The sequence below is a fragment of the Astyanax mexicanus genome, chromosome 10 (assembly GCF_023375975.1).
Source record: "Astyanax mexicanus isolate ESR-SI-001 chromosome 10, AstMex3_surface, whole genome shotgun sequence".
NCBI lineage: Eukaryota > Metazoa > Chordata > Actinopteri > Characiformes > Acestrorhamphidae > Astyanax > Astyanax mexicanus.
The window spans coordinates 35,880,892-35,899,093 of NC_064417.1; the positions used below are offsets into that span (position 1 = coordinate 35,880,892).

General features: G+C 35.8%; 2 protein-coding genes across 2 annotated transcripts; one reads left to right on the forward strand and one right to left on the reverse strand.

Moving 5' to 3' along the window:
- Positions 1-46: 46 nt before the first annotated feature.
- Positions 47-7,976, forward strand: LOC125804816 (uncharacterized). The gene is made up of 5 exons (XM_049484407.1): positions 47-81; positions 701-788; positions 4,998-5,165; positions 5,336-5,431; positions 7,031-7,976. Exons 1-5 carry the CDS (start codon positions 47-49, stop codon positions 7,346-7,348), a joined length of 705 nt encoding a protein of 234 aa, XP_049340364.1. The 3' UTR covers positions 7,349-7,976.
- A 6,130-nt stretch (positions 7,977-14,106) lies between these two features.
- On the reverse strand, positions 14,107-17,742 carry kxd1 (KxDL motif containing 1). Its single transcript, XM_007252863.4, has 5 exons — positions 17,553-17,742; positions 16,401-16,502; positions 15,967-16,119; positions 14,913-14,959; positions 14,107-14,784 (listed from the first exon to the last, which is right to left on the reverse strand). Exons 2-5 carry the CDS (start codon positions 16,493-16,495, stop codon positions 14,537-14,539), a joined length of 543 nt encoding a protein of 180 aa, XP_007252925.3. The 5' UTR covers positions 16,496-16,502; positions 17,553-17,742; the 3' UTR covers positions 14,107-14,536.
- Between the last annotated feature and the right edge of the window lie 460 nt (positions 17,743-18,202).

The window sequence follows — 18,202 nt, forward strand, 5'->3', positions numbered from 1 at the left end:
GTTGTAGTCCGTTGTACGTGGTCACTAAACGTGTAACTACATGTGTATGTCGCCACCCAGCGGACCGTGCTGTAAGAGCCGGTGAGTGAGTCCTTAATGAACGAGGGTGAATGAAGCTAAACAGCTAAACACTCTAATAAGAAACAGTAATTAACACATAGTCCAGGATATTTCTTTCATTTCGGAAAGTATAACTAGGTATTTCGCTCAAAAGGCTAATAAAACAATTTCAAGTTTCCATTTCTCTACAACAAACGGGTTTCAGGCAGTAAAGGCACTAGCGTCACTGCTACTATGAGCTGAGACTGGTTGCTGAGCTGATGTAAGTCTAAAATGCTGAATTGGAGCTGAAACGCTTTGAAAATATGTAGCTTTAGCAGGAAACATTTCATATTTGTCTGTGTTGATGACATAATTACAATTTCCAGTATAAAAATGATCAAACATTTATGAACCCATTCATTTTTAACGCCCTCTGGCGGCCCGTCAAGATTCCTACACTGTAAACCCGAACAGTACAAGTTTGATAAATTAAATAGGTTGTAATAACTCAAAAACAAGTAAGAAGTTAATTTGACTCAAATTTTCAACATAATCTGTACTATTTTAACATTTTAAGGTTTTTGTGCTCAATCATTTTAATTTGTCTGTGTCACTGAACTCAAATAATTTTACAGCAATGCCACCTGACCTGACGAAGCTCCTCCTACACATTCTCCTGGGCAAGTGCGCCATACTTGCTCTGCTCGCTTCAGGCGGGCATTTTGTTTTTTGGGCTCCTGAATGAGGTGAGTTATCTGGTGATTTTGCCCCATATTCATATTTTACTGGTGTTTTAGCTACCTCGTGTACTACATTGAATATTTAATGCATTATTTGCTAATATTTATGTATGTATAAACCATCTCCACCATCTCAATGGTGGAAACTGATAGCTAGCTAGCTAAAGTAGCTAACGCTAACTAGCTAGCTAAACTAGCTAGCTAAACTAGCTAACGCTAACTAGCTAGCTAAACTAGTAGAAGCCAGCATATTAATATTTAATTCATTATTTTTCATTGTCTCAGAGTTTACGAGAGGCAGTAAGAGCAAAAACTGTCCCTGTCCTGTTGCTGCTGTCTCGCGACACCCACCTACTGTCCCGTGACACTCACGTACTGTCTCGCGACACCCACCTACTGTCCCGCGACACTCAGGTACTGTCTCGCGACACTCACGTACTGTCTCGCGACACTCACGTACTGTCCCGCGACACTCGCCTGCTGTCCTGCGGAGCTCTTTAACTGGCCTGAGAAGCTCAACGACTGTCCTGCGAAGCCTTTTAACTGTACCGTGGAGCTTTTTAACTGTCCTGCGAAGCCCTTTAACTGTCCTGTGGAGCTTTTTAACTGTCCTGTGGAGCTTTTAACTGTCCTGTGGAGCTTTTTAACTGTCCTGTGGAACTTTTTAACTGTACCATGGAGTTTTTTAACTGTCCTGTGGAACTTTTAAACTGTCCTGCAGTTTTTTTGTAGACCTAATAAAGCAGATTAAATCAAATTATACAATGCAGACGTGGCAAGCAGTTATCCAACACTTATTAAACAAAGTTAAGTTATTACAATATTGTTGTAGATGTATCATGTAATTTTGCTTGACGTTTACTTTAGGAGTTCAGGGGAACATGTTTACCTCGGTGGATGAAATGCAGAGATGAGTGCAGGTGTTGCTGTGAATTCAGAGGATTTAAAATACAGTAATCATGCTGATAAACTGTGTGTCTATTACTATTTCACCCAGTAACATTTGATCTCTCGCTATACCTCTTTAATTCTGAGAACACAGCGGGAAAAGTTTTAACCAGAACCTAAGAAAAGTGGTTTCCCCACTGTTTATTACAGCAGGAGAGGATTAAAAGCACAGTAGTTGCTCAGGTGACCAGCCAACGCCGCTATAGCCAAAAAAAGTTTGATCAATAAAATACTAAAAATATTTAAAATGAATAAAAAAATAATTAATATAAAATAAAAACTCATTTAAAACACAATCAAAGGCTATCTAATAGTACGCAGAATGATATCTGTTTCAGTTTCAAATAATTGAAACAGCTCACCAAAACCTCAACCTATCCTTTATATTTGATTCAATTTATAGGTCCTCACTCATCTTAATTTATTTAACTAAACTGAGTTTTTATTTTTAGCCTCGCTCTGAATTCAGCTCCGCGCTGAGAGAGAGAGAGAGAGAGAGAGAGAGAGAGAGAGGCACGGCGCAGCGCATTTTGCCTGATATCTCTTGATTAAATATCAATAAATATGTGAATTATTTTTGTAATAATAATAGAAATCTAGCAGGCGTATTATATTTGTGTGAATAACATGAAATGTTTAAAATGAATACAGACATGTAGAAAAAAAACGAAGACAAGCTGTAACCTAGATATAAATAATTATATCTTAATAATAATATAATAATAATATAATAATAATAAATAATATGATATTGTCCATCGGCACAACCCTAATTGTAACTAATACAAGTACACAGTGATGGGATTTTGATGGAATAGGCCAGTGTTTCTCAACCCTGGCCAAGGAGGCCCACTGTCCTGCAGTTTTTGGAGTTGTCCCTGCTTCCAATACACCAGACAATCAGCTGTCAATTATTGTGTTAATGTGGGGCTGTCAAAGTATGACAATTAATTAAATGTGCAGGGCAGTGGCCCTTAAAGACCAGGATTGAAAAACAGTGTAATAAGCAATAGAATAGGCTCTATCAAAAGACCACAAATTAAACGGTGTCACTGAAATCGTTTCATACCTACACTGCAAAAATCTAAATATCAGCAATTGAAATGATATTTTACATTATTTAAGTAATTCAGAGCCCAAAACAAGCACATACGTTTTTTTTCATGATGGTGATTTATGATGACTGATTTATGAATTTAAGTGTAACGCAAACACCTAGATTTTATTGATTATTTTTAAAGAAAATTTACCAAGAAAAAAATAAGCAAAATGCTGTGCAAATGCTTTAACTAAAATTTAGACTTTTAGACTTAATTTAGACTAATTTAGACTTTAATAGAATGTAGATAAACAATAATAAACGAGAATATAGCAAAAAAAAAATAATTTATTAATTAGACTGTTCCAGGAACTTATATACAGACACACATAAGTATACACACATCAGAAAAAAATGAATAATAAAAAATATAATTATACCAGAATGTGATATAGAATATAAAAGAGATATATGAGTGTGATAACTGTGAGATTAGGCTAAATACACATGTAATGTGTGTGCAGACATGAACAAGGTCGTTACCTGTGTCCATATTAGTTATTAATTTAAAGTCATACTATTTTTGATATTTGATATTTTGTATTATGACACTGGAAATATTATATAATAGATTTGATGGTCAAATCTAGGGGAATTATCTCATAAGTCTTAAGTCGTCTCAAAAAAACTAAGATAAGACACAATGTATCACATTGCGGCACAGTTAAAAGCTCCACAGGACAGTTAAAAAGCTCTGCAGGACAGTTAAAACAGTTAAAAACCTCCGCGGTACAGTTAAAAAAAACTCCGCGGTACAGTTAAAAACCTCCGCGGTACAGTTAAAAAACCTCCACGGTACAGTTAAAAACCTCCACGGTACAGTTAAAAACCTCCACGGTACAGTTAAAAACCTCCGCGGTACAGTTAAAGAGCTCTGCAGGACAGTAGGAGAGTGTCGCAAGACAGTAGGAGAGTGTCTCGGGACAGTAGGTGAGTGTCGCGAGACAGTAGGAGAGTGTCGCGGGACAGTAGGAGAGTGTCGCGGGACAGTAGGTGAGTGTCGCGGGACAGTAGGAGAGTGTCTCGGGACAGTAGGTGAGTGTCGCGGGACAGTAGGAGAGTGTCGCGGGACAGTAGGTGAGTGTCGCGGGACAGTAGGAGAGTGTCGCGGGACAGTAGCAACAGGACAGGGACAGTTTTTGCTCTTACTGCTGCTGGAGTTTACATTGCTGAATCAGCTGTGCATATATTTTAAATGTCGTGGGGTAACATTAGCTAAAATTGTTAGCTAGCTAGCTAGCGCTAACGTTAGCTTACTAGCTAGCAGGCCCCTATTACGGCCACCCCTTATTTTCAGCTAGCTAAGCCTTCTTGTCAGGCCACTTCCCGCCTTAAGATGAGACAAAACGTTCATACATTTAAATGTTGGGGGGTAACATTGGTTAAAATCGTTATATAAAAATAGAAAAGTTTATTAAAATGTATTATTAATTTTAAAAAGCTATCGCTAATAGGGCTTCTGGCGCTAGCTTAGCTTAGCTTAGCTAGCTAGCCCCAGATGCTTTATAGCTGAGCCAGCTCCCGCCTTTAACCCCTTTCTTTTATTTTTTTTTTAACCTCTTAACACGCCCTGGCCCGCCGGAGGGCCAGAAATTTATAATATTTCATATGTAGTTTTGTTTCTGAATAGTTATGAACAGTTATAGGCTCAATATAGATATACAATATACCATTTAAAGCTTAAAATCTCTGCTTTTCACTTATTTAGCATATTTAGCAGTATATCCTTTAAGAAAATAAACATTTAGGGCGAAAAATGCCTTGGTTGGGATTTTAATAATTATTATTAATCATATTTGCGTTTATCGTTCATCCATTACAAATTTAATCAAAAACAAACAAAAATATTACAAACTCGTGTGGGTGATGTTCTGGAACGCTGGCCTGCCTTAAAAGTAGATTCACAGGTAAAAATATTTTCCTTACTACACTAATTCAATATCTTGTATCAGATTTATAGCAGATACTGTCCTTTCTTTCATGGCCACTGTGTGTACCAAAATTTGTGCGTAGTGATCGTATCTTTTTACCCATATTTACAGTATGGTAGAGAAATTTGCATATTTTCCAATAAATGTGATATGAACGTGTTTGCCAGTATTTTTTTTCTCTACAGGACAACATGCACTACGCACATATATTCTGACCTGAACTTTTTTTTTTTGCAGATCTGTGCAGAATTTCATAGAATTACAAACGTCAACCTAAAAAACCACTTCTATGCTGAGTTGGACAGACATGCCCCTCATCTTCTGAGCTTGTTCAGGATTAAAGCAGGACGTGCTGGAAAAGTGTCTGAAGTTTGGTGTCAGCTCTTCAGAATATATGACCTCCAGGTCAGTTGGTTGCACTTTGTGATACCTGAATAATATGCTATGGTGTATTATAGCATTTGTTTGATTACATTTCATTTATAAATACATGGTTATAGTATAACGTAATCATAGTGGAGTGTGGCTGTAATGACAAGCATGACCAAAAGTTAAAAAATGTTTTCATGCTTAAGGAGCAAGTTGATGTGCATGTCAGACGTGCTGCTGTCCTCCGCGCTCTTCCTGCCTATCTTCATGAGGATGACTCCAGTTTTCTGAAGACGTGGAATGTAAGTAAGCATGCTGTTTTGTTAATCATAAAATCAATTGTAATAATGGTTATTAGTATCCAACCTAATCTGCATGATGACAAGGACATTTTTGTTTTTGTGTAGAACTTTGAGCAGCGAACCAATGATATAGATTACATCCACACAGATAATAAATACAGAGAATAAGTAATATAATGTACTCAGTTACAAGGAGTCACACTAAATAAAAAGAAATGGACAGTCCTGCTTGAGCAGTTTTTTATTTATTTTTATTTTTTTAACAAAATGGGGAAGACAAAATTGTCAGGGTCTTGATCTTTAACCCATATCCACCACCTAGACACAGCTCCACTGTGCAAAAGAGGTATAATTGACAAGGCTAAATGCAAGACATCCATCCAAACACCCATAATAGAGATGAACCGATGTGGGAATTTTGAGCCGATATCCAATATTACACATGTGCTTAAGTTAATACATTTTAAAGTAGCACTGCCAGTGTTGGCCAATTGTAGCAGCACATCCAGCATCACTTGGTACTTTTCCAGCCTACAATAAATATCCGTTTGAAATATTGGCAAGTATCAGCCATCATGGCTTCATGTTTTTTAAAAAGGCAGTTATCTGTCTAACGATATATCTACGAATTTCTACTAACAAAACTTGTGATGTTATCACTACCATAGGGGCAACAGCAATCTAAAGCTAAATTATTCAATAATAGCAAATAAAATATTGTAATTTACCATGTAAATATTTTTTATCTAAAATTTCCCCAAAGTGAATTCCAGCATGTTTAATTCTGTAGAAAACCTGTAAAAAAATCCATGGTGTTTCTTGTCCACTTTAACCTCAATTTCTCTTCTCTGGAAGGCAGATTAAAGCTATTTCTTCTTTTCTTCATTGACGTGTACCTACATTTTAAATAAATTTGTCTGTAGGCTTATGTAGCTGATACTCTAATCCATGTTATAAAATCTGAATAAAAAATATATTGGGGGTGCAAAACATTGTGATACGATATGATATCAATGATATTTTCTTGCCCTTCTTCAAGCAGTAAAAAAACTCTAACTAGGCCTGGTGCATAATTTCGTTATCGATTTATCATACGATAAACATGACAATCGTTTTTGACAACATTGATAATAGCATAGTGTTTATTTGCATGTGTAAGTGAAGACTTTTAAACAGGTACACTGTTTCTCCTGTCTGCTCCATCTGAGATAGGAGAGTAGGAAGTGAACATGTGTAAATCAAATATAATTATTTGGTAAATATGATCTGATGCGCTACCCAAAAATTAGGATCCTTTCTGATCAATTTGGAAGGAGAGCTCATTAACGTGATTGAGCTGACTTAATTTTAAAACAATCAAATATACGTAATATGTATATTTGTGTACACAAATACGTGATAAATGTTTCTCATGATTAATCCTGGGACTATATCATCCATAAAAAATTACATGACAATTATAAAATGTCCAAATGTTTGTTTATACATACACCAGTTGATGTCACGTTTTATGTTTTATTTTATGCTATGATGTTATGTAGTTTTTAGATTTTTTTTTTCCTTTGGAAATATAAAGTAACACAATACATCTCTCTTCAGGTGTCCCAATCTGATGAACCCGACATTGATGACATGCCAATTGGTCTCCTCTCAATCAGTGCCAATTCAACTGATGCCACGCCATTCTGTCCAGAGAGGATTGCAGTTGTGCTTGAGGGTAACATTGTTATCGAACACCCCACATTAGCTGATGCATTTGTCACGCTTTTTGGACTTATGTACGCACTGCATCTAAGTTACCCAAAAGAGTTAGCAAACACTTTTGACTTCACCCAGAAAGTCTTGATGGGACTGGAGGATGGAAAGTTGAGGCCCAGAGTGTTGACCCTTAAAAACGAGCTGTTGGCAGTGGAGTAAATTGAAGTATGAAGAAATGTTACACCGTTGCTAATTCATGCAAGTGTCTGGACATGGTTCAGTTATTACATTCAGTCCCATGTGTCCAGCCATGTTATGTTAGAGTTTGGTTTTCTGATTGCTGAAGGGAGTAGTGCACAGAAGTGTTCAGCGCTCTGCTCATCACTACCAGCAGGACTCTCAATCTGCTGAAAGCAATGCCATAAAAGCTTCTGTAAGGATCCCAATACTTTTTATACCTATGTATTGTATGTGTTCTTGGTTTTACTTGCAGAAAAAAACAGTTTTACCAGTGCAAAACCGGTGGAGAGCAGGTAGCGTGGCCCAAATGTTATTTTCTTGTTCAATTTTAAAGGAATAATAAGAAAGAAATGAGCGCTAGTGTTATGAGTTACTTTCTTGCGTTAAACTTCAATTTTAAATTTTAATGATTTTCATTAACACATATCAATGTGTGCCAAATTGGAATTGAATGTCAGACAAAAATGATACATATTAGGAAAAATTGTATTTGGTCCATTTTACCTGCTGTATGAATGTAGCCAGTGCTGTACATTTTCTACTGCTATGATCATCAAGTTTATTTTGTGTTAACTAGACTGAACTATGAGTGGAGGTTGTGTTAAAATTAGTCTGGTGTTGTGTTAAAAAAATGTCAGGGGAGTAAAGATGATTTTGATGATTCAATAATATTATGCCCAAAAGTACAAATTATATTAATGGGACTATTATTCACCAGATGCAGAAAAAAACTGTCCAGTGACTGTCCAGTTTTTTTTTTAAACTATGTAATTTAAACACACAAAACTGTCCCTTACACCAGGGGTGTCGACTCTGTCCACATTGGGCTGGTGTGACTGCAGGTTGTTTTTTTTTCCTGCAAAGCAGAAGCTCATGTTCTTATTTGTTTGAAGACTGACTAATGGATTAAACTAGTAGAATCAGGTGTGTTGCTGGTTGGTTTGAATAAAAATCTGCAGCCACACTGGGCCAATATGGAGAGGTTTAGCAACCCTGCCTTACGCTGTCAAAATGTATTTATTAATTGCCCTGTAGAAATTTTCCAAAATGACCATACCATAATAAGTTTTTTTCTCTCCCTCTCTCCTGTGAAGTTGCATTGGACAGCAATGATGTTCAACTTGGTTTTAGTGAGTTACTCTTGAAGTGGGATTTTTTTTAATGTATTTTATTAATTTATTTTTGCATTGCTACACAAAACCCCTAATGCGTCATTCTGCAAAAACAATGAATTATTAGAGGAACGGATTTTTTTTTTTTTTTTTTTTTTGTGCTCACTTTTTCTATTAGAGAAGGCACACTTTAGAAATCCTTGTGTTAAAAGGCTGTATAATTAAGCTTATATATATATATATATATATATATATATATATATATTTATTGTTGTGACCTGATTATTTGACACATTTTCTTATACTTTTTTTTTTTTTTCGTATTCTCCACTTCTAAAAATGATTGATCCATTTCCTCAGGCATTTCCTTATGTACTGTTTGTGATTAATTCAAGTAATTTCTATTTTTATAGTTTTTCATTGTATGTGTAAATAAAAAGTTAGTTAACTGTTGACATATTTGTTTTTATTTTAAAATGTGTTCAAGTAAATACAGGGGTTGGACAATGAAACTGAAACACCTGGTTTTAGACCACAGACTTGCTGTCCTTGTCACAGATGCGTAAACGTAACTGAACCTTCACACTCTGCTCTTACTGGTGCAATGTGCAATTAATGAAGATTGGACATCAGGCTGCTCCAATTTAACCATGAAACCTCCCACACTAAAATAAGGACAGGTGTTTCAGTTTCATTGTCTAACCCCTGTACATTTCTAACAGGTTCAAAAAAACTTTTTTAAACTACTGTGAATTAGTTTTTTTTTGTTGTTGTTGTTTTAACGAGAAATGTTTTCAAGTAAATGCAATAAAAAGATTTCGTTACCTATACATTATTTAATTGTGTACTTTGAACTTAAAATTATCTAGTAATAACTCAATAAAAAGTATTTATTTAGATTACAAGTGTAAGGTAATGTAACTTAAAATTACTTTGTAGAAGGTACTTAAATAAGAAAGTTTATTCTACTAAAAATTGTAAGTTCATATAGCTTTAAATTTTTTAGTACAAGGTACTTAAATAAGAGAGTTTCTTCTATGTAAAATTGCAAGTTATTATAACTTAAAATTATTTAGTAAATGGTACTTAAATAAAACAGTTTCTTTAACTTACAAAGTTGAGTTACTATCAATTAATAATTTTTATGTAATCAGTTTCACCAAATTTTTTGAGTTTACTTAACTTATTGGGTTTTACAGTGTACGTGGGTATTCTTCTCTCTACAGAATCTATGATAAAAGCCTGGGTTTAAACTACAGTAATACCATACAAATTAAATAAAAATATCTCTTAGCTTAAAAAGACTGATTACTATTTTCACTTAAAACATGTCGTGTATCCAGAAATATATTTATTTATATAAATATATTTGATAAAATATATTTTAGGTAAAAAAAAAATTTCAAAAGTATTATAAAATAATTTCATAGTTTTCCAGTACTGTTTTCCATTTAGGGATTAAGCATAGACTACTTTTCTTTTAATTAAAAATCTCCATTCAAAACGCTGTGTAATTTAAGACTATGCTTAATCTCCGGGAAAATAACCCAAATTCTTCCCGCTGTAAAAAAAAATGCTGTGCAAATAAATAAGTATTCAACAGTATTTGTTAGGCTACTATTCCATGTGAAGTAGTGTTTAATCATAAATTCTCAAATGTTTTCCTTTCACCACTGTGAACAATTCTAAAAAAAAGAGTTACAACAATAGGATACCAGCTGTAAACGTCATTATAACTGTCTGTGAACTCTTTATAAGTGATTCATTGCAATGCACCAATACACAAATAAAACCCTTAGTTTTCTTAATTTTACCAAAATTCAGAATTTATAATGTATTTTGTAACAAAATTAATTATTATTATTTCTTTATTTTTTAATTGTACCAAATTGTTATCTCTGCTGTCCTCAACTGGAAAGAGAACATCACAGTGATCATCAAAAAGGCCCAGCAGAGGCTACACTTTCTGACGGTGAATTTACACTGCTCCGACGCGACAACGCACACGGTCGCACTACCCCCCTCCAACCGGTCGCATGTGGGCGTGACAAAGGCTTTCCCTGCGTCGTCCAATTAAATCGTTTTAATAAATGGGAAATGCTTTTTATATAAGATATTATTATTTCCAATACTTAATAAATATAAATGTGTCTTTATAGATATAAATGTTTGAATGAGCTTCATTACACTGTCTAGTGAGCAGTATATAAGCTGAAAAAAGCAAACTTTTCCAATTAAATTACATATTAATATTTTAAAAACCCACCAGAGACTCCAACAATCACAGCAGCCTTTCTCCTCGCTGACAGAGTCCCTGTGAATCAGCGGGGATTTTATAAAGAACAGGGAAGCCTGAAACTTCTCTTCCAGGCTTCTCTGGACGCTTGAAAGCGGAACTAAAATGTTTTCATGCGCTGCGCTGAGGACGCGTTACAGGCCAACACCTGCTCTCTGATTGGATAGACGCATTGCGTTGGACGGACTCATTTGCATAAAGTTCAGCTCGGCTCAACTTTTCATCGCATCGCATCCCCCGCTCTCGACGCGTCGGACCCATGATGCACCGCGCGACTGCGTCTGACGGAGGCGGCGCTTCCCATTGAAAATGAATGAGATCCGTCGCTGTGCGTTGTCGCGTCGGAGCAGTGTGTGAATTTACACTGCTCCGACGCGACAACGCACAGCGACGGATCCCATTCAAACATTTATATCTATAAAGACACATTTATATTTATTAAGTATTGGAAATAATAATAGCTTATATAAAAAGCATTTCCCATTTATTAAAACGATTTAATTGGACGACGCAGGGAAAGCCTTTGTCACGCCCACATGCGACCGGTTGGAGGGGGGTAGTGCGACCGTGTGCGTTGTCGCGTCGGAGCAGTGTAAATTCACCGTAAATTCACCGTGAGAGTTCTCAGGAAACACAGTTTGGACTCCAACTTGCTGCTATTGTTCTACCGCTCCTCTATAGAGAGCCTGCTGACATACTGCATAACAGTGTGGTATGGAAGCTGCACCATGGCTGACAGGGAGAGACTTCAGAGAGTAGTCAAGACAGCACAGAGGATTATTGGCTGCCCTCTTCCCTCCCTGATGGACATCTACACATCGCGCTGCCTCAGCAGAGCAAGGAACACGATTAAGGACAGCACCAGTGTTGGGAGTAACGGCGTTAAAACTAACGGCGTTACTAACGCCGTTACTTTTTTCAGTAACGAGTAATCTAACTAATTACTATGACTGTAACTATAACGCCGTTACCATTTCCGACACCCCGTTACTGCACGTTACTTTAGCAGCTCTATGAACTTTTTTTTTTATTTCGCTTTGCCCTGGTTAACCCCTCCTCTGTCCGGTGAACTTGAGCTTCTGGCCGCTGTGCCTGTGCCTTGGCGTGGTGAAGTGAGGCACAATTGTGACGATTTGCGTGCTCTAATCAATTCAGTGATTGCCGTGGACAACCCAAGTTCCGAATTAAGGACGTTAAGCTCTTTTTAGCTGCTCCGGTTTTTGTGGTGCTGCTGCTTTCTATTTTAGAGCTTAGATTCTCTGCCCGAATCCCACCTGACCTGAGGACTGACCCGAAATCAGGCTCCTATTTTTATTTTATATAAAGCTCTGGTGTGATAATCACAATGTTGCTATAGTAACCAATTATTATTGTTCACTAAAGCGAACGAAATAGCGAAAATTGAAAGTGAAAAACATTTGTGTTAACTGAATCTAATAAAAACGGTAATTAAAAGGAAAAACATAACTATCTCGAACTGTATTTTGTGTTTATAAAACTAACTAAAACGAACTGAAATTACTGATAGAATACCCTCATTTTTGTGTTTAATTTATTTATAAGCGCTGTTGTACAGCGGAGTTGTACAGCGGGAGTTGTTGTGCCGAGCGCGCGGCACTCGTGGTCCGTTAGTTCTTGTGTAAAGCGCTCGCGCTAGCAAGCCCACCCTAAAATGAACAGAAAAAATAAAAACAAAATAAAATTAAACTATAATAAAAATGAAAACTGTAATCACGTAGCTCTGGGCGCACGTGAACGCCTCCGCGTTTGACTTGCAGCATTGTGTGTAGCTGTTCTTAAAAATCATTTAAATTAAATAATAGTTCTATGCTTTTATGTTACAGTGTTAATTAACATAATTCTGATTATATTTCGCTCATTCAATCAGCCCGAAAACAGACAGTTTATGGGGCGGATCGGGTCAGGCTCATAATGACAGTTTATGGTTCGGGCTTGGGCAGAATGTGCACGGGCTCCGGCTGGGTCGGATTTTTTGGGCAGGATCTAAGCTCTATTCTCTTTTGGTGAAGCTGTTATATTAATACCATTTTAACGGGCATTAAATTGTTGTTTTTGTCCATTATTTTGTTTTATATATACATATTTCTTTTGAGTGTGGCTTGGTTTGTTAAATTTCATCCCCAGACGCGTTTTTCCGCTTTTTTCAGTATTACAAGTTTTAGTAATTTTCTTTGGTTGTGTGGAGAATTTCGTTTTATTTTTTTGAAATTCGTTAGATTATATTTTTGTCAACATTTTGGGTTTATTTTCGTTTGTTATTTTTTGTTATTTTTCTAATAATAATAGTAAATGCATAATTGATTTCCTTTTTTTGACGGGCGAATAATAAAAAGTAACGCGATAGTTACTTTTACTGGTAACTAATTACTTTTATAGTGGAGTAACTCCGTTAGTAACTCAGTTACTTTTTTGGAGAAGTAACGAGTAACTATAACTAATTACTTTTTCAAAGTAACGTGCCCAACACTGGACAGCACCCATCCGAGCTTTGAGCTTTTTGATTTGTTGCCCTCAGGGAAGCGCTACAGGTGCATCAAAGCGAGGACAAGCAGATTTAAAAACAGTTTTTACCCAAAAGCCATCACTTTACTGAACTCACACATGCACTGATTCTTTTTTTTTTTGCACTCGTCACTTTATGCTTATATTATATGTATGTTTGCACTGGAAAAAAGGGAGTGGCTTTTAATCTCATTTTACATGTGTACAATGACAATGAAGGCATTCTATTCTATACTATATTCTATTATATATTCATATCTTTGCCAACATTTAGATATCCTCAGTTTCGTTATTTTTACCAAAATACAACATTTTGTAATGTATTTTGTAATAAGGTGTATTCATATTTTTTTTATTTAAAGAAAACTGTACCAATTTGTTTTATATTTGGGTCCTTAATCATGCCAGCATTTAAATAACTTTCGTTTACATTACAGTGCAGTAGTCAATACAATCAGCCTATTAGGTTTAATAATTAAATTAATAACAGTAATGAAGCATTTAAACATTACACATTACTCTATGGGGTTCAATCTGGAGGCATATTTTAAACCTCAACATGATCTTAAGTACTCCTATGTTCATTATACAGGATATGGTGTTCAGTAATGCTGAATAAGGAGTCCTTCAGGAGAAGAGTAATGTTTTCCCTGATTCATAATTTCTCAGTTTGATAACTCTTTTAAACACTTATAACAGTAACAGTAAATGTCTACCAAACGAGGCCCTCGGAATTGGTAGAGATATTTTCCACCATTAAAACACAAGGTACCACCATACTTAGCAGCAACAGCTAAACAGACAAGTAAAAAGCAATCTTGTTTTAATATACAGATGAAGATGATAAAATACACAAAGCATGACTTATTATTTTTAGTTAAAGTTGTAAGAATTAATATATACTGCACATCAAAATTACATGAGTTAGAGTTTAAAAGAGTGCATTTGAAGCAATGTGGGGCAGGCTACTTTAATGTGAGGTAAAAAATAAATAAGCTCTCATTCTGAGGGTAAAATACATACAATATGTAACAATAATGCCCACTGTGACATAAAATATGAACAATACAAGTGACTCAGACATCTCATTTATCTCCAAACCTAAACTGAATAACTGTCTAAATGCATGAATGGCAAATGGTGTAGCATCTTCCTCCCATGCAGGCTATTTAATGCAATCCTGCTGTTAATATGAGGTTCTAAAGTAACTCAAATATGCAGAAGCATCTAAAGACTCTAGATCTCAGCTGAATCTGGACCCTCGTCCAGCAGTACAGCCCTCTCTGGGCTGTTAGACGTAGGCGTGTCGGGATTCTCCTGGGAGAGCTCCTCTGAGCAGCGGCTGATGGTGGGTGAAATTACGTCAGGGCTGGTGTCACATGACTCGGTGCTCTGCTCTGTTGTGGTGGCAGTGGTGGCCACACTGGGAGGGATTGGGTCAAACTCATCATCATCATCCTCTAGGCTAGGAGACTCGTGGATGTCTGTTGAGAAATCACTGATAAAATTACATGAGCAAAGGTAATGCTCTGGAAAAAGGTGTATTATGTGAGAGAATGAAATGTGTTGGCAATACAAATAACATAATTAAGAAAGTCTAGGTGATACTCACTGCTGAAAGCCTCAGGATACTGCTTTGAAATCTTACTCTTCAATGTCCTGCACAAAAATACAACAAGGTATACTGAATTATTCCACTCATACACTACCACTTCTAAAACCAAGAATCTATCTCCCTTTACTTTAAAAACACTATACTTTTTGTGGGGAGGCTTTACACTAGATGCTACACTACATTGCTTTGAGAATTTGACCGCATTCAGTCAGATGAGCATTAGAGATTTTGGATGATAAATTCTACCCACCCAAATGTATAAGATAAAACATAAATCTAAAGAACTCTTCTGAAACCAAATTAAATTGTTCCACAGCCTATTACTGGTGGGTTTTACACTTCTAGACAATATTTGGTTAAGTATTGATCATTTTTAGCAGCTCCAATGCTTCTATAAGAACTTCTTTCTATGGAGATTCTTCTTAGGATGTTTGCACACTAGAACATCCGGACCAATGTCTGTGTTCATGTGTTTGTTACATTGTGTATTGAACATTTGTATTGGTTCTTTTTGATTTTACACTGCAGTTATTGGGCAGAATTAAAGTAATAGGTTGCTTAGCCAGATGTTGCAGAGAATTCTATCCCTCTATCAGTATCCGACTCCCCTTTCCGTACATTTGTTCTGGACTGTTTGCGGCCCCTTTCACACCTGCTACTTTGATTGGGGCCCAATCGGAAAAGTCAAATATTCTGATCCAAATAAAGTAGGAAATCACCCTTAGTTATTTATTACTTTCTTACTTACTTGTTATCTTTACTTTTTCACTTGACTTTTTACATTTTATACAGGACAGTCAACAAAAAACCTCACTGCTAGTTGTACCCTGTCTTTCTATGTATGTGACTACAATTTCCAGATTATGTCTAGTAATGGACTACATAGCATTTTTAATTAAACTTTCTCATTGAAAGAAAAAACACTGCAAGACTAGGTTTGATTCCTTCCTGGAAACCCAGTGTACAATGTTTTTTTTTTTTTTTTTTTTTTAACAAAACTCAATGTTTACACCAACCAAACAGACTAACACTTAAAGAACTCCTAAAGCACCTTATTCGCCGGAAAATACTGTCCAAATCCTTCTTCATCTCAATTAAAGTGCGAGTGTGGAGCAGAAAGTGGTCGTTCATCTGTTGAAGTCGCACATTGGACAAACCATTAAAGTTAATGAGCATCTCATTGGTCTTCTCAAAGCGGTCCAGCCTAAGGAGAGATTAATAACATTAAATTGTGATTATTATAAATTATACATTATTTTTGACTAAGGGTGGACAAGTCAGTACTTCTGTATTGAGTAAAAGTAGAAATGCTATTGTAAATACAGTATTTAAACAAACATTCATCCAGCATTCACAAGCAAGAATTTCTGTACTTTTCTCAAGCAAAAATATAGATAATATTTTTCTCAAGTAATTTTAGCCTAAGCAATTTTACAGAAGTAAATGCATGTGACTGTTTTGATTATTAGACAGCAAAAACTGTACATGTGTCTCTGGGCTTGAATGATGGCGTTCACATCCTCAGAATTGACCATGCTTAGCATTCTGTTGCAGAAAATCCCAGATGCTGTCGGATCCATATTGTAGCTATAAAAAGAAATGAACGTCTGAGTTAACAATCATTTCACACATATCATAGTCAACTAACAGCACTGATATGATTTTCACATTAAACATGAAAAAGGTTGACAGTGTACAAAGATTGTATTGAAGTCTCATGTTACATGACAAGTACACTGTTTGAGTTGTGATGTGTTGAATCTATGTTTATCATTGTTGGATATTAAAATGTCTTTGATAACCTGAAAAATGAAAGTAGAAATAAATACTTCCACAGCACTGTATATTGGTATTACACTGAATTGGTGCCATGTGCTTGTTGTAACTCTTCAGAACTATCGTTATAATCTTCATAATCTAATATTTTTTCAACTCTGAATCTAAAAACACACGTATTTAACTATTTAAAAGCTGTACTGATCAATTTCAGGCAGCTTTACTTATTTTTTTCTAAGCAAAAGATGATTCAAAAACTTGTGGTTACAAAACATTTAAAAAGCATGTTTACTAATTACTAATTACTAACTACTTTAAAGAAATGCTAGACTGCATGACAAAAAAAAATAATGTTAATGGCATTCATTCCTGTTACTTTTTATGTTTTGAGTAACAGGAATAAAAATAACAGGAATGTGCTTTTAAGCATAGAATTTGCAAAAAAATAGCTAAATAACTGCAGAAATACCGATAAATATTATAAATGCTCTATTTGTTAATGATCTTAACAGAATATACTGCACAATAGATTTAGGTTAGAGTATGTAAGTTAGTAGGCAACCATTACTACTGAAATATTCAGCCTAACTGTGGAAGACTGCAAGAAATACACCAATTTATTCGCACAGCAGGTTTGCTTTACGCGTAAACGCATTTGCAGTACCAGACAATAATTAACTTTAAATATAATCGTAAAATAATCTTAAATCTAAGTAACGCAGCTAACTGTATAAAAATATTTACAACATAAACAGCAGCACGTTTAAATTAGTTCAGCAGAAGATAAAATAAGCAGCGCAGCTGCAGGTCTGCTACTGCAGTTCTGTAAATGTGAGGTGATGATCACAGGTGTTAACCTACCTGTCTGACTTCCGAGCTCAACCCAAGCGCCTCAGTCTCTTACAGACCTCACAGTACAGCTCCAGTAGTCTCAGTTACCGGTTTAAATGCAGCGGTTTGAGGTTGGGAAGGTTTGAGCTGTTAGTGCGCCGGGCTGTACAGAGCAGACATCTTTGTTGTTGTGTTAAACGGTCATGTGATGAGGACGCAGAGAATCTGTACAGAGGAGATTACACACTCAGCAATATTTTACAGGTTAGTGAGACACTAGAAGGCGCTCACGAGTGAGTGCAGAATGAATGGGTTCTCCTAATAATTTAGTCAAGTTAAGTAGTTTTATTGTTCATAGTGTCTCAAATATAGACATACGTGAGACAAGAGAAACAAGACAATAGTGCAATTTAAGCGTGAGAGTGTACCAGTTAGGTATGATGACAGATTACACAGGGAATGACAGTACCAGTATAAAAAGAATCCGAATAAACATTAGAGCAAATATAGAGGTAACGTATAGAAGCTTAAGGCTGGTAAAGTTGATGAGTGCATACAGTTATTTAAATGTAACAGTCGGAAATGTATTTTGTAAGTGTTTTTTTGTGCAAAACTTGACTTTCCCCTAATAATTTTAATTCCAGGAACAAAATATAAAATAAATTTACTTGATTTTATTT